The following is a 21,850-nucleotide window of genomic DNA, read 5'->3' on the forward strand; positions in this document are numbered from 1 at the left end:
AACCCCTATTTCCACCTTTTCCATACCCAGAATTTCCCATTCCAGTTTCTTATTACATGTGTTCTATTATCTTCACACCTGCCTTCATTAAAGCTTCTTTTCCCTTTATTCTATGCCCCTTCCAATTTAATGTCCTATGACCAAACTTCCTCCCTCATATATACACATACATAAAAATTAGAAGCTAGGATCTACAAATAGAGTAGAACATGTAGCATTGTGATCTCCGCTTAGCTCAATTAATAGACTATTTAAATAGCATTCATTTTCTTTAAATGTATAAGTGAATTCATTTGCCTTTGTGTTTAAATAAAGCATCCTGATGTGTGTGTACCATATTTTCATTTTCCTATTATATTTTGGGTGACAACTACGCTGATTCCATTTCTTGCTAGTGTGAATACAATAGCAATAAACATGGATTTGCAAGTATCTCTGTGATAGGACATAGACTCTTTTGGGGTATGTGCCCAGGAGTGATAAAGGTGTATTATATAGTAGTCCTATGTTTTCACTGTTATTTTGTTGCTCTTTGTTTGAGATCAACCTTCACACCAATTCCCAACGTGAATGCACCCATTTGCACTTCTATCAGAACCTAAGTTTTTGGTAGCTGAAGTTTTCCTGTGTTCCACCTGGCCCATAGTAAGGACAAATCTCTCTCAGCTGCCAGTCTAGAGAGGAGGAATGAGAAAGAACAGAGAGATGCTGCCAGACACTGCCATGAGAAGCAAGATGTAAAGATATCAGTAAGCCACAAGCCACATGGCAAGGTATAGATTTATAGAAATGGGTTAATCTAAGATATATGATCTAGCTAGAAAGAAGCCTGAGCCATTAATCCATACAGTTTTAATTAATAATTTAAGTCTCTGTGTATTTACTTGGGTCTGAGCAGCTGTGGGCCTGGGCAGGACTGGAGAAAACTCCAGCTACAGTTTTCTCTTTCCTGTACTCCTCTTAACATTAGTTGTCCTTCTAACTAGGATAAGGCTGAAACACAAATTAATTATAATGTTCATTGCCCAATGACTGAAATGCTTAACACTTTTAGATTTATTTATGTGTGTAATTATTTATTTATTGGACAATTGCATTTATTCTTCCAAAGAATATCTATTCAGTTCATTGGCCCATGTATTGAATGCAAAGGGAAATTTTGGTGTTTAAATGTTTGCAATTATTTACATATTTGATTTGTGAGTCAAGTCTGGAATATAGCTGACAGACTTTTCTCTCATTCTAAACATGTCTATTCATTCTGCCAACAGATTCTTTTGCTTTGCAGAAAACTTCTGATTTCATGTAATCCCATTTGCCAACGCTTGGGTCTATTTCCTGTGAAATTGGGTTTCTATTTAAGGCACTTGCTGGACCTATGTCCTGAGACTTGCCCCCTATGTTTTTCTCCAGAAGTTTCAGCATCTTAGGTTTTATATTAAAATTCTTGATCTACTGAGACCTCTTATTTTTTGTAGGATTAGAAATATAGTTCAACTTTCTACTGCAGGTAGATATCCAGTTTTCCCAGCATCATTTACTAAATAGTTTGTCTTTTCTCAGGGTATTTTTTTGGTATCTTTGTCAATAATATCTTTGTTAATAGCTATGTTTATTTATTTCTGGTTACTTTATTATGTCCTCTTGGTCTGAGAAGTATTTTACATAATTGTGTTCAAATTAAATTTTCAATTCTCTTCCATTGAGTTCTACACCTGTGTTTTCTTTATAATTAATGTTATAGAATGAATTGCCAATACTCCTGTCAATTCCAGCACTACATTCCATTATTTAACCCATCATAGTCTACAGAATACCCAATATTCTACCAAAACTTTTGTAACGAATGGAACACCTACACAAACCATTTGCCTGTCTTCCATACACAGTAAATAGAACTAATCTCTCCAGATACTAGAGTAGTTCTTGTCTTCCTTCACCTTTACCACCACACTGAAGGACTCAACAAATACCACACATGTTCTTGATAGCTCTCTTTGATGGCAGGCTCTGTTTCACTCTATAAGATAGCTAGTTGGGCAAAATCCTGGAGGAATAGGAACTAATTTCACTTCTATTTCTGTGGTCCTACTATTAAATCAGTTCTGTTCAATGAGCTGTGAAGGGATTCTGCAAGGGAAGGGAATTTCTGAAACCGTTATTAAGCAACAAAACAATGAGAACAAAAACCATTCCTGGTTGACTTGGATGTAACTGTGTACTTCTTGGATCAGATACCAGCCACCTAAAGAAAATAAGGAGAGCAGTGGAAAAGCAAAGCCTGCAGATTATGGTTGGCAGAATAAAGACATAGAAAGTACATTACAAGTTATATCACAGCTATGCTAATCCATCCAAACTTGAAGCACCCTTGTCTTAGGACTTGCTTTTATACAGGAAAATCAAATTTATTGCTTAACCTCTTAGACAACGTGATTGTTGTTACTGGCAAAGGAGGGTATCCCAACTGCTAGGGTGGGAACTTGAAGGCAAATTCCTTTTTTGCTTCTAAAGTCTGCTTTTCTTGCCTCGTTTTTTCAATACCTATAAAATTCTGTTCACAGAATTCTTACTGCTTTCACTGCCGATTTACTTGATCCCTCAGATTCATCTTTGAAGTTAGTTTAAATAACATTTCAGCCATCACATAGCAAGCTCAAAGCTAGTCAGGAATAAAACTCTTTCAAACTCAGTTCATTAATTAGTTAAAAAATAACTTGTTATTCTTTTGATTGTAACATATGTCATCAATGCAATCAATATAATCAATCATAAAGCTGCTGACTGCAAAATCATCCAGTCTTTTTGTTTCAAAATGCTCTTATTGCTATTAATTTTATAGAGATTTGATTTATATTTATGTGTTTATGCATTTTATGTATGTCTGTATGTGCACCACATGTGTGCAGATACCACAGTGTGCTGGCTAGTCTTGCTTGTCAACTTGCCTACATCTACAATTAACTAAAACCTAAGCAGCTGGGTAAGCCATTAAGGGATTTTTCTTCACTTACTCATTTGAAATGAGAATATCTACCTTAATTATGGGCCACACCTTCAGTGGGCAGCCTGTATAAAGGAAATTGAAGAAGGAAGCAACTTCTCTTTGCCTACTTGCCCTCACTCTTGCTGGTAAATTCATTTCTTCACTGTATTGTATTATACTTCCTTTGGATGCTGGATACTGAAGGCCAGCTGAGACATCCAGGGTTATGGATCCAAAACAGGCATTGTTGGAATAGTTTGACCATAGCCTTTAAATCACTCTAATAAATCCCATATGCAATATCAGTTCTGTTTCTCTAGGGATTCCTGACTAATACACACAGAGGGCAGAAAAGGGTATCAGGTTCCTTGGAACTGGATTTACAGGTGCTTGTGAACCACCCAATGTGGATTCTGAAAACCAAACTGAGGTCCTCTGAAAGAGTAATATGCTTTTAACACTTAAGTTATCTCATCAGTACCATATCATTCATTTTTGGTCACTTTTTAGGCAATGTTTTTATCATTAATAACAACAATTTACTTGCTGATTTTCAAATTTAATGATCAATATTTACCCTGTAAAACTGATATCTATGATAGGATAAGTTTAATCAGAAATGCATTTTCCAAACTATGAATTAGTAATGAACTCTGAAGGAATAATACAGTGAGAGGAAAAGAAAGGAATTCACAATTCATATCTGCTGGTGAGTCTGCACAAAATGTTTAAACAAGGCTAACACATAAATCCACTGACAGCTAGATAATGAGTAATGAGCAATCTGCTGCCGTCACTGGACACATTGCTTGAAAAGAGCAGTGCCATATGTTTTCAGTGACTACCTTGTCGGGTGTGGTAACTAAATTTGTGAAATCTCTGATATTGTTTTCATCTTCTCTGAGAAAGGTCAGCTTTGCATGACATAAGAGTTTAAGAAGACTTTCAATTGCAAAATGTTCATCCTAAGCAACTGCTTTATTCTACATGTCTCTGTGTAAAGCTATTATACGAAGGTATTCCTTTCAAAAACACAAATTTGATAGTCTTTAGCACTTGAAACAAATGTGCTTCTACAAAATTGAGTATAAGAATGCTTCATGGCACAGGTAATGTTCATTATTCCTATAATATTGGTTTTGTTGCCATATAACCTCAAGGAAATGATTCTTACTTTCAAAGACTCAGTTCTCATGCCTGTACCATCAACGATTGAAACTAATAAAATTATATGTATCTGTACTCACACATTTTATCACTTAATCTTAACAGTGATCTTTTGATATGTTATGTTCCTCATTTTACAGATAAGGAAATTGAAGCTGAGAAAAGTTAAACAGGCCAATGGCCCAAGGTCCCAGAACTAATATAAGTACATAGCTGGAATCTAAATCCGAGTTACCTAATCAAAGCCCTTTTTCTTCTTGCTCCTCTATTGAATCTGATCCAGTGTCTGACTTGCTGAATACAATTGTTCACATCTCTAAATATTTACCAATAAAATGAGTTTTATTGAGTTAATGGGTTATGAATAGTATGTTACAGAGGCCAGCATCTATCTATCATAATATCCTTAACATATTATATGCAAGATGAATCTTTGGAACTGATGGGAGGAGTCAGTAAACATTTGTCTTGTAAGCACGAGGACCTGAGTGCAATCTCTACAACCCAAATAAAAGTGTCAGTCATAATGGTGTGCACCTGGAGTCTCGGTGCTAGGGAAGGAGGGGAAAAATCAATCTATGGAGCCTGACTAACCTGTCTAACCTAATCATTGTGCCTCAGAACAAGGAGAGACCTTATTTCAAAGGAGGTATACAGCCTCCCCAAGAATGGTACAGAAGTTATTCTCTGAACTCCATGTATATGCATGTACATAAACACGCACCCATGCAAATGTACATGAACACACATACCCAACTTTTAACAAGATGAATAATTCAAATGGATTAATACCCCTTGCTAGATAATCAAATTTCCTATGTACAGAAGAGTAACTAACAAAATAATGATGAAAGTTCTTTCCTTAACATCCAATTTAGATAGCTGCTATTCTTTACCAGCTGAAATAAGGAATTATTGGTTTCATATATACTCAACATTTTTTATTCTTAAAAATCAAAGATATATAAGAAATAATTAGAATAAAATGGATGGTGTATAAATAACAGCTCTTTGCTTTGAATCATTCCTTATGCCAGAACCTAATTAGCCCTCGTTCTTTATTAAAATGTATCAAACTTCAAAATATTCTGTATAATTATTTCTTCTACAGGCTTCAGGGTAGGATAAATAATGATTGGATCTTGCTGTAATTAGAATATTCATTTTCTTCTGTACTGTTTCTCTTATGTATATAGTGATGTTTCATAATAATCTCTATCATCCTCATCCGTAAAGTGTTTTCATACTGTCTAGTATTAAATCAGTAATAGAAATTATTTATATTGAGAAGTGATCATATATGTTTGCCCCATACCCCTATCTTTTGATGTCTATCCCTTCCTATAATTTAGATTTAAAATATCTTGCAGATGTCTGCATATTTAAGGCCTAGTCCTAACCTACTGATATTGGGAAGTAGAAGAAACAAGTGATAGAAATGAATGGAAGACATTCTGATCATCAAGAGTTCATTCATAAAGGGAAAGCTCACAATGGACTATCTGGATTTAGAATTACCATAGAAATTCACTTCAATAACTTCTGCGATTGTATTTCAAGAGATACATAACCCCAAGTGGAAGGGCACGCCCTGAATGTCAGTGACGTCATCCAATGAATGGGCTGGGGCCCGAGACTGCATATAAAGGAGAAAAAAAATCTGTGGACCAACATTCACCTCTCTCTGCTTTTTGACTGTGGACACTTATGGGACACACCATCACCCAGACCTGCCACCAAGCCACTCTGTCATGATGGACTGTACCCATAAACTGTGAGTCAAAATAATCATTTCCTTGCTTATGTAGTTCTTCTCCAGCTTTTTGTCATAGCAACAAGTAACTACTACGGTAGGATTCCAGTCATGTTTGCTTTGATATGAATGGCTTGGCTTATTTCACTCCTGTTCATCCATCATGATGTGCCACTTCACCATGGCACCAAACTGATAGGGTCAATCAGTCATGACCAAAGCCTTCAAAATGAAGAATCAAAACAAAATATTCTTCCTTATAAGTAGATCATTCCTGGGTATTTGCTCTAATGATTCAAAATTAATACAGACTTTCCACATTGGAATCAATAGCAAGATTTAAAAAATGTGAATACCTTTGATCCTTCTAAAGCACCAGGATGAGGATGAGACATAGAGGAGAGAAGACCACATTCTTAAAAGCACACCACTACACATCTATTCTGGAATGTCTGTATTAAACTAACATTGGACAGCTTAAGAACTAGGCTATAACTCAGTTCAACAAGATGAACCTTACTATCACACAGTTGAACTGTGGTGGTGATATAAAACTGTAATGGGTCTCTAAAACAATGGTTGATCATGACATGCATATCATTGCAGATGGGAAAAATTCTAATCCTCATACCCTACTTTGAGTACATCTGTTTTAAGCAAATTTTTCAAAAACATAAAAATAATTACTGATATTTGACATTTTCGATTATTGGGTTCTGATTTTTTTCAATGGAATGTTTTAATAAATTTGACTCAGTGATTTTTGACATCCAGTCACGGTATATTTAACAATCTTCTTGGTTTCACTCAGATAAGCAACTCTGGCTGAGAAAACATTGGTTTGAAGTAGTCTACACTGTGCATTGCAGTTTAGTTTTATTGACATGTTTAGATATCTATAAGTCAGTATGCTTTCACACTGTCTTATATACAATATTCCTTTTCTGTATTATCACCTTGACTTACAAAAAGAACCCATGAGCTTCAAAGGAGAAATCTTAGATCTTCATTTGGGAAAAGCAAAGGGAGATGCAAAAACATATCCAGGAAACCTATAACTAGATGCGATTTGTAACTAGATGGGTGGGATTTATTTTTAGTGAAAATTTCTGCAACTAATCAAAGAAGTGGAGGAGGAATAAGAAAAGGTTATAAGAAGGAATGGGGAGGAAGAAGATGAGAGGGAGGTAAAAAGGTGAGGGGGAAGAAATAAGAGGGAAAGGAGAGAGAAGAGAATTAAGATGTAGAGGAGAAAGAGTCATACCCTTGAAAAATGTTGATAATAGTATATATATATATATATATATATATATATATATATATATCCTTATCTTTACACAATACAGAAGCTCTTATCAGAACAAAATCACTTCACACATATTTTGAAACTAAAAATGATTATATGTGCTGTCCCTCTCTATCCCAAACAAAAATATCATTTCGATTATCATCTTCCAAATCACAGGATTAGCAATAAGTCAGTTTTCTGAGGAACTGACAGATTTTTTGGTGAGGAAATGAGAGCTGTGTAATCAAATATCTAAACTTAAAATTTCTGTGAAAGTGCCTCAGCATCAGTGGCAGCCATAATTTCTCAATGTGAATTTTCCATGTTCCTTTCCATATGTAATTATAATATTCATGAGGGTATTGATGGTTTCTGAGGCACATACTTTTCCTAAAGTATGATTTCTTCCTTGCAATTTATTAGCATAAGTAAAATACAAACCATATTGGTAGTAACATTTGGAGGGATGCAATATCTGGCTCAAATGGTATAGTCAAGAGCTTCAGCAACTTACATACTGACACTTTGTCAAATTAAGTGCTGTGTGACCGACTACAAATTATTGAATTATACCAAGATCAACTTCCCTCCATATTAAAAATATCAGTATTATTAGGGTAGTTTAAGAATTAAAGGAGATTATGCAATGAGTCCTCATAGCAGTAGTTTCATATTTTCACGTCTACCTAGAAAATGATCCAATTCAAATAATTTTATAACTTCATAAAAAGAAACATATCTGGCCGGGCGGTGGTGGCGCACGCCTTTAATCCCAGCACTCGGGAGGCAGAGCCAGGCGGATCTCTGTGAGTTCGAGGCCGGCCTGCTACCAAGTGAGTTCCAAGAAAGGCACAAAGCAACACAGAGAAACCCTGTCTCAACCACCCCCCCAAAAAAAGAAAAAGAAACATATCTGATATTTTAAACAGTTATTACTATTATACAGCCAATTAAAATGCTGTTGTCTCTGGAGGGATAGTTACTTAAACAAACTACCCATAAACTACTAAAACTATAGTTGAAAAGATAATTATTTCCCATACAAACTTATGTTTCAATGCTACTCTATACACATAATAATTGATACACTTCTTCCTGACATTTTCTCTTTAATATGAAGAATTCCCTTGACACTATGAATCTACAGCACTTCATGAAGTATGTAGCAGTGAATGTAATTCAGGAAACAGAATAAATGAAAGAGTAATTCTTTCCATTCCCCCAAATTACAAACAGATGTTTTGCATTAATTGTTTCTCTAGATGTAAGATTAAGTCACTTTTTGAGTAGAAAAGAACATTTTATTGCAGGTCAAATTGCATGAATGCTAAAAAGTAACCATAGGAGAGCAACAAAAATAAAACACAAGTTGATTAAATCACAAAGCACTAAACACAAAACAAAATATTTCTGATATATATGATTCCCAGTAGATATTTAATCTTTGTTATATGTTTTGTAAATCTAAAGAAAATGCTTCTGATGGCATATATGTTGATATTTGCTTACTGTGGTTGGTGAATCATGTAATCTTTCAGTTGATAACATTTCAATTTACTACAGGCTTTATAAAACCAATCCTAACTTCTGTTAATTGTGGACTTAGGAAAAGAGTTCTATTGGCTTCATCAAGTATAGAATTCCAGAGTGAAAGAAATTGCTGTTAAATAGGAGCTTTAAGTCACTTAAAGAATTTAATTCATAGTATTCATTAATCAAACATGGATTTATAGAGTACTTCCCTGATGTTCCAGATGGAGAATTAAGTTTTGGATGCAGTTCTCAATGTGCTTCCAGACAGATAATGCTTTCCCCACAGTGATGCATCAAATAAATTCAAGAACCAAGACATTCTACTGTCAGTTTGTCAAAATTAAATTGTTTTGGTTGGAAAATTATATGGTTTCTGTTTTTCCTACAATCCAACTTGAGAGAACCGTTTCCCTGATTAGCTTTTATTTTTATAGTACTTCCATTCTGAATAAAGATCAGAAAGGCATAAGCAAGTGAAAATACAATTTCATGTGACAGGCCACATGAGGAATGAATATGGGAACTCAAGCTTGGGGAAATCTGTACAGACCTAGGATAAAAATCTAGCCATACGTGTGGGAGGGGCTGGCTGAGTGTGTTAGAGAATCCGGGGCACTGAAGACAAGGTGCCTCACTCTCCTTCCATAGGACAGTGAGAGTGAATTGACAGGAGGTATGATCCTGAGGCAAATCAATGACTACTGTGCACGCAAAATTAAGGTTTGATTTTTAACCTAAGGCTGCTGAAGAGCCATTGAAAAGCTTTACTCAGGAAGTAAATAAGGACTCTGAGCTACTGAACTGCAGTCAAGTCCTTTTCTTCTAGTATCTCTATTTTCAACAACTAAGACTCTCTAACTAATACCCTGCTAAATGTCAGAACGCCAGCCTAAAGTTTTTGAAGATGTAATATTTAATGCTATCATATGGTAAGATGTAAAATTTTGCAAAGCATTTTAAAAATATGAACTCTATCTATACAACCCTAAAGTGTATTGTAATAACATTATCATTTTACAGATAAGAAAGTAGATACAGAAAAGTTGTCTGGATTGCCCAAGGTTCACAACTCCAAAAGATAGAGCCAATATCTAGAGTCTATTAATTTGCTAGTAATTTGAGGTACCAAAAAAGTGTTAACTTTTGATATTTTCTAGCATTTTAAATTAAATATTTTCTTATTTAAGATCCTTTTGTAGTAGTAATGAATTTCTCTAATTTATCCTACCTATAAGGGTATTTTAATGAGATTCATAGGAAAATGCTTTTATAATATAAACAACTTTCAAAATTATTATAAAATATCATACCTAAATCTATACATAAAAGGGGAGAAAACCATGATAGTTGGTTTGTAGTTGAGACAAAAATTGCCTACATTTTACATTGAATCTGTAGGTGATTTTTCTTATTATAGGGCATGCTGCCTGAAAAGTGGAATTTGTGATAAGTTGAACAAAACTTTCAAAGGACCTTTATATACCTAGTAAAGGAATGGATAGTGTTCTGCAACAGATAGCACTATTCGGAAAGAGAGTCTTAATAAAATTACTGGCACTAAAATCTAGATTTAGAATCTAGTCTTGGCTTAGCATGGTGACTGAATTTTTTATATTCTAAAATTCCAGAGAAAAATTGGTAAGGCAAATAACATATGTGTTCAGCAAGAAAGAAAGATATAGGAAGATAGCTACTCCATGCCAGTGGAAAACATGATTGTCAGTAATAGTGAGTATAGGAAAGAAAGTCTCCAGAGTTCCACATATCTTCTTCCTAGACACTTTGTACTAGGATGGCCAAAGTAAGAATGGCTACGGTTATTGGATGGCAAACTCTCCTCTTGCACAAAGAGTTGATAAGATCAGTGCTGAAGCCAGGATACCTGAGTTTTCATGAAAGCTGTACCACTTCCACATGAATAAACTGAGGCAAGTTATTCAACATATATATTAACACACTTCTCTAAAATAAAGTGATGATAATGAAGATTTCCTTGGCTCATTTAGAGGAAAACAAACCCACATGTAAATCACAACAATGACACATAGTAAATCAATAATGAATGATAGCTATAATTCTTGAATAAAGCACAGGCACTGATAAGTATGCAATTTTTTATTTACAAGTAAATCTAAATGATATGTTCCAAATGTTCTCATGATTTGTTATAGTCTCTTGCGTGTGAAAGAGCAGCCTTCTGGTAATTATATTAAAACCTTTCTGGAAATATAAAAACCTACTCATATTTCCAAGAAATATATTTAATATGCATGTCATTGAAGAGATAAGTGTTCTGGGAAATGAAGATTGAAAACTGTATTTAAAACTGAAATCAGGGGTGTTAGATGTATATCATGAAACTAAACATTTTCCCTGCTATCAATTTTTAAAATTGAGAAGGTAGTTAATTTAATGATCATCTCTCTGTGTATAAAGTTACTGTTTATACTTTTATATTTTGCCCATGCATACTTTAATGTAATATCTATAACAGACTAGAAAATATTTAAGGGTTATCCTAAAACTGTAACATCTGATGAAAAAATATTCAAAATCCTTGCAGATATCTCTTGATATATCATATGGATGATAAAATGTGGAAATGTAAAATAAAATACAACATTTGTAGTCTATGATACCTGTACTTTCATATTTTCTTTATTTCCTAGTCAAACTCCCAAATTTGTCATTAGATTAAGAAACCCAGCAGAGAATTAGTACACAGGTGGTTCATTTTTATTTTGTACAGCTGTACGGGTATTTTGTCAATTCCTTTTGTTAGATAACTTTCCTAGTGCAAGATCTTTTCCATCTTCCAGTTCAAGAAAGATGATGACCTGTGACTGAGAAATTATGTCTCGAATACCCTATATCTCATGATGTGTGAAAAACAAGAACTGACGTTTGTTGTTTAGCTATAGAACTGTAGCAACTTTACTCAGTAGCACAGGTACATTCTTCTTTCATGTCATAGCGACTCTATGAATGCCCCTAACATTTCCATTTTTACTGTGTAGATCCTGAAGGGGCTCATGTATTACATCTCATAACACATGGCACAGTTGCAGTGTCATGGTCCCTAGAACTCCTCATCCTTAGCTATCCTACAAGAGGTACCATAGTTGGGAAACTGATTACAATAAGGGAGCAGGCTCAGTGACAATGACTCCATCTATGCAAATAGGACATTATCAAAGGATGGCCAAGATCCAATTTCTGCTAAATCTGAAAAAAAGGATAATCTTTATATTATTTAATTTTTTTAATGAAAGTTCCCTTAAACAATATTAACTTTTTATCTTGACTTAATCTAGCAAACACATGCATGGCCTACTGAGAACATTTACTCAGCTCCATTCTTGGGCTTTCTGTGCCCTCTCTCCTGACTTTCCTTTCTATAGAGTTCTACCAATGCAGAGGGTGCTTCATTCAATTCTCCCCTACTACAGTACTACAGGATGTAAAATAACCACCCTATTATAGACAAATGAACAGAACTACGACAAAGTAAAATAAAATTATCAAAGAACATAGTAAGTGGAGGAGATTAGCACCAACAAAAATGTTTGATTTCAAAATCCAAAGCTGGAATGTTTTTCTTCTCTTCTTCCTGTCATTTCATAACACCTAAGATCTGTGCTTCCTTGGTTTCACAGACTTCAATCAACACCAAGGAGCCACATCTGCAATCTTAAAAAGAGTCATTTAGTTTTGTTTCTGTTGTTTCTTCCCTGTGTCCTCTCGAGGGAAATCAAAGTTATCTTGGTTTGAAACTAGGCATCATTGAAGTCCTTCAAACAGAACAGTTCTTCAATATTCCCTACTGCAGAAGGATGGCTGTGGCGCTTCTTCAGAACAGAGTCATTTCTACACTGTCTTCAATGAAGCCTTTCCATGAAAATATGGTCCATTGTTATCATATGTATCATCGGGAAGCCTTTCCGAAGGAAAAGGCTCTGGAAGAAAGCTAAACTTGGCTCACATGGCAAGCTCCTGCTGGGCACTGCAGGGGCTCAACTGGTGCCAGCTGGATTTACCTGCTGACTTAGTCTTTCCACAGGCAAGACATTAGCACATCGTGACATTGTCCTGCCAAGGCCAAGTAAGTGAGTTACTTCTTAAGAAAGCCAAGGCTGATAGAGATGTCTTAAACACATCTATTTCTCCTCTAAGAACTATGTAACTAACAGATGATTGAGTTTGGTGCAAACTATTATTTAGGTAGAGGATTCTTCAACATTTTAATTAAGAGAAATGTCTTGTCTTCTTAACATCTATCTTGAAATTGTGACATCTTTTGGGGGAAACTGAGCACAGCAGGCATGGGTTCTGACCCTCTTATGTACTGCCTTCCTTGGTGAGGAAAGGGATAATAAGGCAAAGAGAATTGACAGACGAAAATAAGGTTATGAAATTACTATGAGGAAAAAAGGCAGCACCCATCTTTGAGTAGAAGAACAGACTGTATTTTCTCCAAATCATCCAATACTTAGCCAGAAACATGTTTCCAAGTAGGAACATTTTCTCGCAAAGCATATGCAAAATATTTCAACCTTCAGGTTTTGGCTCTTTGAGGATTTTTTATTCCAGAATCATTTACAGAGAGCTATGGCCCATTTTATTTAAACTGAAGAAAAACTTAACTGATGGAGACATGGCCTGGGCAATAATCCATCCAGTGAAATATAATTAGAATGATCACAAACACTTAAATCCCATTTACTTAATCTGTGATATGTCTTCTGCCACAAGTGTTTGGCATGACAGCTAAACAATCGATCTCATAAAGAAATATAAGAACCATAAACCTCTAAATACCTTTTTTTCATCACACTGATGTGTCTTCGGAACCATGGAGAATCAAATATAAAATTAAAATGTGTGTAAGTATGAATGACATATTCTTTTAAAAGATTTAAAAAGAGCCTGACACTTTTATTATTGAGTTTTTATTATACCATATTTAAATTGTCCCCACTCTCAGCCTTGCTACAACCTTTCCATGAATCCTTAGCACATTCACTCACATCCTAGCAAAGTTATTATTCAATCTTAAATGAATGCATAAAGATTAAAACCATGAATAGTCACTGAGAGCTACAGAAGGAAGAAGGCATGACCTAGATACGACCCCATTCAACAAAGGGTTGTATGTTCTTTCATTGTATAAGAAATAATTCAAATGGTATTAATAAAGTAGCTCATAAGGTGATAAGAGACTAAAGGCTGTGCACCCTATAGGAAAAGAAGAGCTACAGTGAAGTTTAATTATTCTCAGAACCTGCTAGGTTTTATTTAAATGGAACACAACTAATTGGTACTCTAAAGGCAAAATCCACACACAGGTTTTTAGAAGATTTTCAGGCAATGTGTCAGGCATGATTCTTTCTGGTTTCTGAAAATCACTAAAGATAAAAAAATCATTTCAAAAATCAAAACTAATATAATATCAGTTAAAAAATGTCACCATCCAAGATCATAAAAACTTTTACAGACTTATAGTATGGGCACTGCTACATTCAAGTTTTATAACTGTAAAACTGGGATTCTCATTAGGAACATCAGATAAAAAAATTAAGCTTTGAAAAAAATAAAAGAATCAATTCTTAGACATTCAACTAAGTATAGTTCAATTTGTTACATATATTAAATCTCTTATTTTTATTTTTATTTGACTTTGCACTTGCAGTAGCAGTTAATATCAGGTAACACTATTTTAGACGACAGTTAAATAAGTTAAATAGAAATTTAAAACTGTTTGTTATGAAATTAATAAAGAAGATTATATTTAAAACATTCAATTTTATATTTTCTGTTATAATATTAACTTTAATCATGTCCATACCTTACCTGGACATGGTAAAAGCAATGGGTTTAAATACATCTTTTATATGTATGAAATTTCTGCCATAAGAAATCATAAATATTCATGCTTGAGATTTAAAACATGAGGGTTATACGAGTACATTTTTTTTAATTTTGAAAAATGTCTATGCCATTTATAATCTGATTTAGTTTATTTCACAGCATTGTATACAGCATTAGTGATCTTACTACTGTTGTCTAAACTATTCCTGAATGAGTTATCAAACGTGAGCTGAGTGACTACACACTTAGAAGTCTTATACTGCCATCTATTTTGTCCTGTCCACAACTTTAAAATCTACTGATATTCTTGTTTCAGTACTCTTATAAAATGAATATTAAAAATATAAACATCTAAAGCAAACGGACACTTTCTTATGTACGTATGCTTTGAAGTCTTTGATAATTTAAGACAAAATACCAAACACCCAATCATTAAACATTTTAAGTGAAACCAATGATTCAGGCAATTTTATCATAGTAAGTTTCAGATTTCTAAAAGCACTAAAATAATGTGGTATTTAAAAATAGTTTCTTTCAGTAGTAAAGCTCTGCAATACTTTAAAATTTGTTATTGACTGCATCAGAAAATCTCCTTTTATCTACTTTTCCCATGTGTATCTCACTGAATAAGAACATTTCCTTGCTTATTTTAAGTTTAAACACTATTAAGCTGTATCTAAAAGATATGAACCATTTCAATCTGTATTTAACAAATCTTTAGAGCTCTTTTTGAAACCTACCTTTATATGAACTATGGATGCACACATGTGTTCACTTAATTTTGTGGCTCAAATAAAATATAAAATGCTTACCTATCAACTAACTTTCGATTACTTGCATGCAAGGATATTAATTTTCATAAACAACGTATTATGCATTTATCTAGGCAAGCATGTTAGCATGAGCCTCTCTGCCCCTATTGAAGTGTACCCATGGTACATACAGAGTAGCAAAAAACACTGAGTTTCTAAGTTCTCAATTTCTATATTCAGCTCTCATGCTTATCTATATTCTTAATTACACTTTATGATAAAAATAGAAATAATGCATTTTAGTGGATAATAATTACATTTTTATATTCATACTTCAATTAATTCTGATACTTTATGGAAATTCTTGTAAAAGTATTATCATATTTCCAAGTATCATCATAATATTCGGATAACTAAACACATCAAACTAAGACTCATCTTGTTCACTAATAAAGTATATCTGCTAATCTAAATTAAAAGAATGGCTTTTAAAAGAAGTTAGTAATACTTTTTAAGAATTAATTTTGACCCATACAACAAAATGTTACTACAGTCATGTACCTTCAGTCTCTATATTTACAAGAAAATACAGAATGGCTTTCTCAAATGAAAGAGAAATTAGTCAACAATTCCAGTAAATGTCTTAAGAAGCACACCAAACAAAAGATAATCAAATGATAAAGTCAAACAGTCAACATCTGTTGTATGTTTATGTATGTTTGTGTAAGTATGAATATAATCTAAAAGGAAAGCTGGAAATAAGAAAACCCTCTCGTTTTTCTGTGTGAGGCCATACTGAATCAAATGCTTTGGGGGTGTTTGTGTACAAATAGCTAAACCCTTTACAGCTGACATTTTCTGTCCTGTTGCCATATACTCTGAATGCTCACAACGGATAAAGTATTGTGAAAATATAAATATGGCAAATAGTGCATTTCTAAGGATCAAAATGTGAGCACTTGGGTTCAATGCTAAGAGTTCGTGCATAGCCTTTGCAATGGTCTGGTTTATACCCAATCAGAAAAACCAACCAACCAACCAGACAAACAAACAAACAGAACTGTAAACCTTTTTTTCTACCAATGCTAAAAATATTGTATTTAGGTTGTATTTATATTGCAAGCCCCGGAACTGTTATCACATTTTTTCTTGTTTTACATAAGGAAATGAAATCATCTTACCTGTCACCCTGATACCAAGAAAGAGCTTAAAATGTCAAGATTCCCACCCCCAACCTTCATGGTTTATTAAGCAAAAAGCTAAAACTCTCCATGGTCCCTTCTGGTTCCAACAATCTATGATTCAAAGGGATGTAATGGCTCTCTTTTCTTGTTCAGTAGTGTCCTGGTGAGGGAACAATTTTACTGTCCTTTTCTGTGGGGTCCTGCCGGTTAATCTAAAAGGAAATGAATTACAGCAGTAAGACAGGGCTACAGAATGAAGCCATTTAGTTTTACAAGTCTATTGTGTTCTTACATATGTTTTATGGGCCTGGTCCTATTATAAGCCAAGAAAAATATCCTTAAACAAACTTTACTTGCAGTCTCTGTCCAGTGAAAATATTTACTATTTTATGATTGTCTTTCAAGTCATTTTAGCCAAGTTCCCCCCTTCTTATTCCTTTTCCAAGAACCTTCTGTCCTATCCCACTTTCTCAAACAGACAAAACATCCAGAGATGAGAAACTGGACTTTTCAAATAGAAACTGCTGACAACTGTCAGCACTTTAGTGAGGCATTACTGACTGTAGCTTCAATGAATTAAGCTTGATTCACTGCGGGTGAATCATTTTCAATGCAGAGCTGTTCAGCAGTAATTGGCCAAGAATCCCTGCTGAGAAAAGCACTTGTCAAATAATGCTTGTTTACAAATACATCTCCAGACAGCAAAAAGTGGCAGTTACTGAATAAGTTCAGGGCCACCTCCAAAAATTCAGAACTGTTGGCACAGACCCTTTCCTTATTAAATTTCTTAAAATTATGCACTTGTTGATGTGCTTACTACTGCTGTCCTCCTTGATCAATCTGAAAATGAAGTCTTCCGATAAAACACTTGAAATGATTTTTTTAGTAAAGGTTTGTCCATCTAAAGGCAGCCTGTTTCTTCCAAGTGTGGTTTATGCCCACACAAGTGAATAAATATTGGTTGTATAATTTGTTTAGAATGCAGTTATCTATGAAAGATAAAAATAAAAATAATTGCAAGAACAAGTATAAATGATAACTCACATTTATTTCTTCTTGTTTTACATTTTTATCACACAATCATATCATGTATATTCCATGTATATAATGTATACACACATATATATGACTGAAGAATCACTAAGCATTTCTGTAAGTTGCAGATAATAAATTTTATGAATCAATTTATTAATAAATTTAGCATGTCAATCAAATATTTCTTCACTTAACTTCCAAGGTTCTACTCTAAAAAATAAAAACAAGTTGAAGATGTGTATTTCATTTTATCCATTAAATAAATAAGGAAGAGTGATGCTATGGATCTTTTAGTTATGTCACGATCCCATGTATAGGAGCAGTGGTATAGAAAATGTAAGGCAGAAAAGAATCTGGATTTCACAACCCAGGAGGATCTGGGGTGGTATTAGAGATGGCATCCTGTTGAGTAGTGAAGGAATGAACCGGACAGACAACCTCAAAGAGTACTAAAATTAAAATTTTAATTATACATCACAATATGTTCCCCAAACAGCAGGCATACTTGATTCTGGGTGTCTTTGGAGAACCAGGGGTAAAGTACAGCTGGCTTTTGTTAGATCCTCCACCCCTCATCTGTATGTAATCCAGTCAGCTGTGTGCTTTACTAGCTGGGGAAGACTGTGCAACCTGTGGGTGTTAAAGCTAACGCTTGCCAGGCTCCATTCCACAAGATGCAAGTTCTGCTTATGGCACCTTTGGAGACTTGCACTAGCCCCCCCCCCCCCCACACACACACACTTCCTTCCGCTTGCTCTCCTCTCCTTAGTCTTGGCTCTTGTTCACACTGGGTGTCACACTCCTTGATAATTTATTTCTTCGGTTCTCTTACGGAGACTTCCGTGAGTCCACTTCCTTTCCCCATCGCACACATGCTTGTAGATAGGTGGTTGGAATTACTATGTGGAGGAAAGGATGATTGATACTACCCTTGAATCATTTCGCAGTTCAATCAGGATGGTCCTTTGGTTGGAATAAAACGATTAAAAGCCCCTCCTCCTTCCTCCTCCCTCCTCCTCCCTTCTCCTCCCTCCTCTTCCCTCCCCCGAAGTCCCCCTCCCTTGCATTAGCCCTCTTACAGCCTTTGGACTTCTAATCTAATGATCTTAGCATAAGACGTTAATAAAAGATACAAGTCTAAAACAAACAAACAAACAAAAAATACAGCACTTAAAAAAAAAAAAAAAACTTTCCAGAGGGGAAAAACAACCAACTTGTTTGACTTAAAGCATGGCTTCATTACTGACAGATATCGACAGATACATATATTCCTCTGAACAGATGTTTAATAATAAACATAGTGAGAAAGTCAATGGGGTTGGGTGTGAGTCTCCATCTGCCCTGCTTTCGCAGGGTTCCTTGGGAACTGGCAGCTCTGGGGGTTACCAGCTCAGCGTCTTCTACAGCAGACCGAATCCATGCTAGTCACGAGAGCATACACCACTCTGCTGCTGCTGCTGCTGCTACTTCATCTTTTCAGGTCCATCATCTCCTATCCCTAAGTGCAAGGGTTTATTTAAGGTTTTACACCCCAAGAGTCTCATCCACAACCCAAAGCTAAAGCCCCGGGCTTCTAGACAAGAGGACAGGATTTTGATGTTTCCACAGTGAACACGATCACCACTCCTGGTGACAAGAATCTGGTCTGAGATGCTAAGTGCCTTTCCCCATGCTCCACCCTCCCGGATGGGAAGGCTTCAGCCCTTAAACCGAGACCAGAGCAAGCTGTGAAGTGTGAACGAGGAGCAGCAGATCTAGAGTGGCCAAGAGGACCACAGACAGGCAAGGCCACACAGAATGGAGCAAGACTGCTTTCTCAGAGGCTAAGACCAGCTCAAGCAAAAGAACAACACAGGTGGTGTTTCTGCCGCCTGCCTTCAGATTTATTCTCCCAGAGGAAGGCAAACAGTCCGGAGCAAAAGGCTGGGGATAGGAGGGTTGGGTACTTCAGGACCTGGTGCCTCTGGCTAGGACAGATCTTCTCTCACAAGATAAGCATTGGTGGGTTCCGTGGTGAACAACTTCCTAGCATCCACATTGCCTATCTCCTCTAACACCATCCTACCTTCCCGCCTTCCTCTACCTTTGCTTCGGAGTGTTAGAGAGCCCCCAAATAGAAGGGCACCCATCAGTTTCTGCTCTTCACGATTGCCTCCTTCAGAATGAAAGTTCTTGTTACCCAGCCCGGAATAGCAGCTAGTGATGCCCTAAATAACAGTTTCCCGGGTAGGCACTTTCCCCAAAATAAAAGCACCAGGCTCCCTGACATCGTCTTCAAATACCAGTATTAAATTAGGGGTTTCTAAAAGCCCCACGGATCCTGAGAGACTTGTCTTCGCCTTTCTCAACTAGCCGGATGTGTCACTTCTCCCGGTTCCCAGGACCCAACCGCACCCAACCTCCCAGCTCAGGTCTCAGACCTCTCTTTCCAGCAAGCTTCCAACTCTTCCCAGCCCCCAACCAGCCTCGGTTCACGGGCAGGTTCCTCGCCTGGTAAGCACTCTGCGGAGATGTCAAACAATGCAACCAAAGATACCAGAGGGGAGAGAGAGAGAGAGAGATCCGGAACCGCCAGCAAAAGCGGACAAACATTCATTGGAAGCCAAGAGCGAGGTTTGGTCTAGGTAGCGGCGCCTGGAGCGCGGCGACCGGCAGACACAAGCTCCACCTCACCCATCCACCCCAGGGCGCCGCGGTCCCCACCTCCATCACCCTACCTTCGTTGCTGGGGCTGGCCAGAAGGGTCCGGAGCGCCGCACACAAGAGAAGGCACGTCCAGAGGGGGCCCTTAAGAGGTGCAGAATAGCAGCCTGCCAGAGAGGCAGGGACACGGCGGGTGTCGCCGCCGCCACCTCTGCCCTGGGTCCGTCGGCGTCCCGCACCGCGGGGCCCGCAGCCCCGCATTTTCTGCTACCCTCTTTTCCTCCTCGATGTCCCGCGTAGCTCAGTCTAAGGTTCAGACTCGGTGGGAGAAGCGAGAGAGACGCGGGACTCCTCCTCCTCGTGGGGGTCCGGTGCCTTCCAGCCCTCGACCCCTCCAAATGCGGGAACCAAGGAGCCGCGGAGAGCCCTGAAGTTTGCTTCTAGCTCGGAGTCGCCCTCCGTTTCAGTTGGATGAGAGGAATCAGGAGTTCTGGATGACTAGTGTAGTCCTGGGTGGTCTCAGACAAGGGTCTGCAGAGGGTCCCGAGTCCTGCTCCTTTGCCTCTTAAGACTTTTCTTTTTTGCTTGTTCTTTCTTTTAGAATTGTGGTTTTTATTTATTTTATTTTTTTTATTTTAAGTGCCACCAGCGTCGGAGTGGTGGTGAGGGTTCCCTTTCAGTCTTCAGTGCTGAAACGGGCGAGAGTCAAGAAGACGAGTCATCTTACATCAAGAGGATATTTTCCATTTAAAAAAAAAAAAAAAAGGAGGGAAAAAAATTGCAAAGCCGGGGTTGACTATGGCTAAACGGGAGAAGAGTAGAGCCACCACCGTGCTGCGGCCAACAGCGAGGAGGAGAGCGGAGCCCAGGCAGCGGTCTTAAGAGAACTGGAGAGGCCGGCAGAGGGAAGTCAAATCGTTGCGGGCTGAGCGCGGCCGGGGGCGGTGCGGCGGGCGGAGCGGGCTGGAGCGCGGGCCGGGAGCGGAGCCGAGCCCGGCGGGCGGCTCGAGCCGCTGCGGTTCCCGCTGCTCAGCGCGGAGGCGGAGTGTGCGCCGCGGCGGCGGCGGCCGGGGCGAGCTGGCTGGCGACTGCACCCGCGCGGCGCGCTCCTGCTGTGTCTGGAGCTCCGGCGTCTCCCCGAGCCGCCCGACTCTGCGCCTCCCACCTCCTCCTCCTCCTCCTCCCCCCTCTCCTCCTCCTCCTTCCCCCGCTGCACCCCCCGCCCTGCGCTCCCCCGCCCTCTGCTGCTCGAGGCCTCGCCAGTGACAAGCTACTGTAAGTGTGACTCGCTTCAACGAAGTCGCACACCCACAGAGGGAAGTAATCTGCGGGCTGCGGTGGTGAGTGTTGCCTAGCGGTCTCCGAGAAAGGCGCGTCTTCCTCCTGGGATAATTAGGGCAAAGAATCCTCCCGACGATGCCTGCGAGGACCAGAGGTCCCCCGAAGGAGGACGGGAAGCCAGCCCTATCTCATCCCTCAGCAGGAGGAGCCGCGGGTCCCTGGGTCTGGCATTGCGCCTGCTGCCCTTTGCAGGCTGTGGCACCAACAACCTTGTCGTCACATAACAGCGCATTCGCAGGCTCTGCTGGGTCCGTGGCTAGTTTCTTAAACACCCGCATCCCTCACTGCCTCTGACCCTTC

General features: G+C 37.7%; 1 protein-coding gene across 7 annotated transcripts in view; it reads right to left on the reverse strand.

Annotated features, from left to right (window-relative positions):
* The window catches only part of Epha5 (EPH receptor A5), a 353,466-nt gene extending 332,253 nt beyond the window's left edge, over positions 1-21,213 (reverse strand). For all 7 annotated transcript variants that reach the window (XM_028893691.2, XM_028893555.2, XM_028893477.2 and 4 more), the window contains exon 1: positions 20,284-21,213. In XM_028893691.2, coding sequence (XP_028749524.1) covers positions 20,284-20,470 — 187 coding nt within the window. In that variant the 5' untranslated portion in view covers positions 20,471-21,213. The remainder of the gene's footprint in view (positions 1-20,283) is intronic.
* Positions 21,214-21,850: the final 637 nt, after the last annotated feature.

This window comes from Peromyscus leucopus, chromosome 10 (assembly GCF_004664715.2).
Source record: "Peromyscus leucopus breed LL Stock chromosome 10, UCI_PerLeu_2.1, whole genome shotgun sequence".
Taxonomy (NCBI): Eukaryota; Metazoa; Chordata; class Mammalia; order Rodentia; family Cricetidae; genus Peromyscus; species Peromyscus leucopus.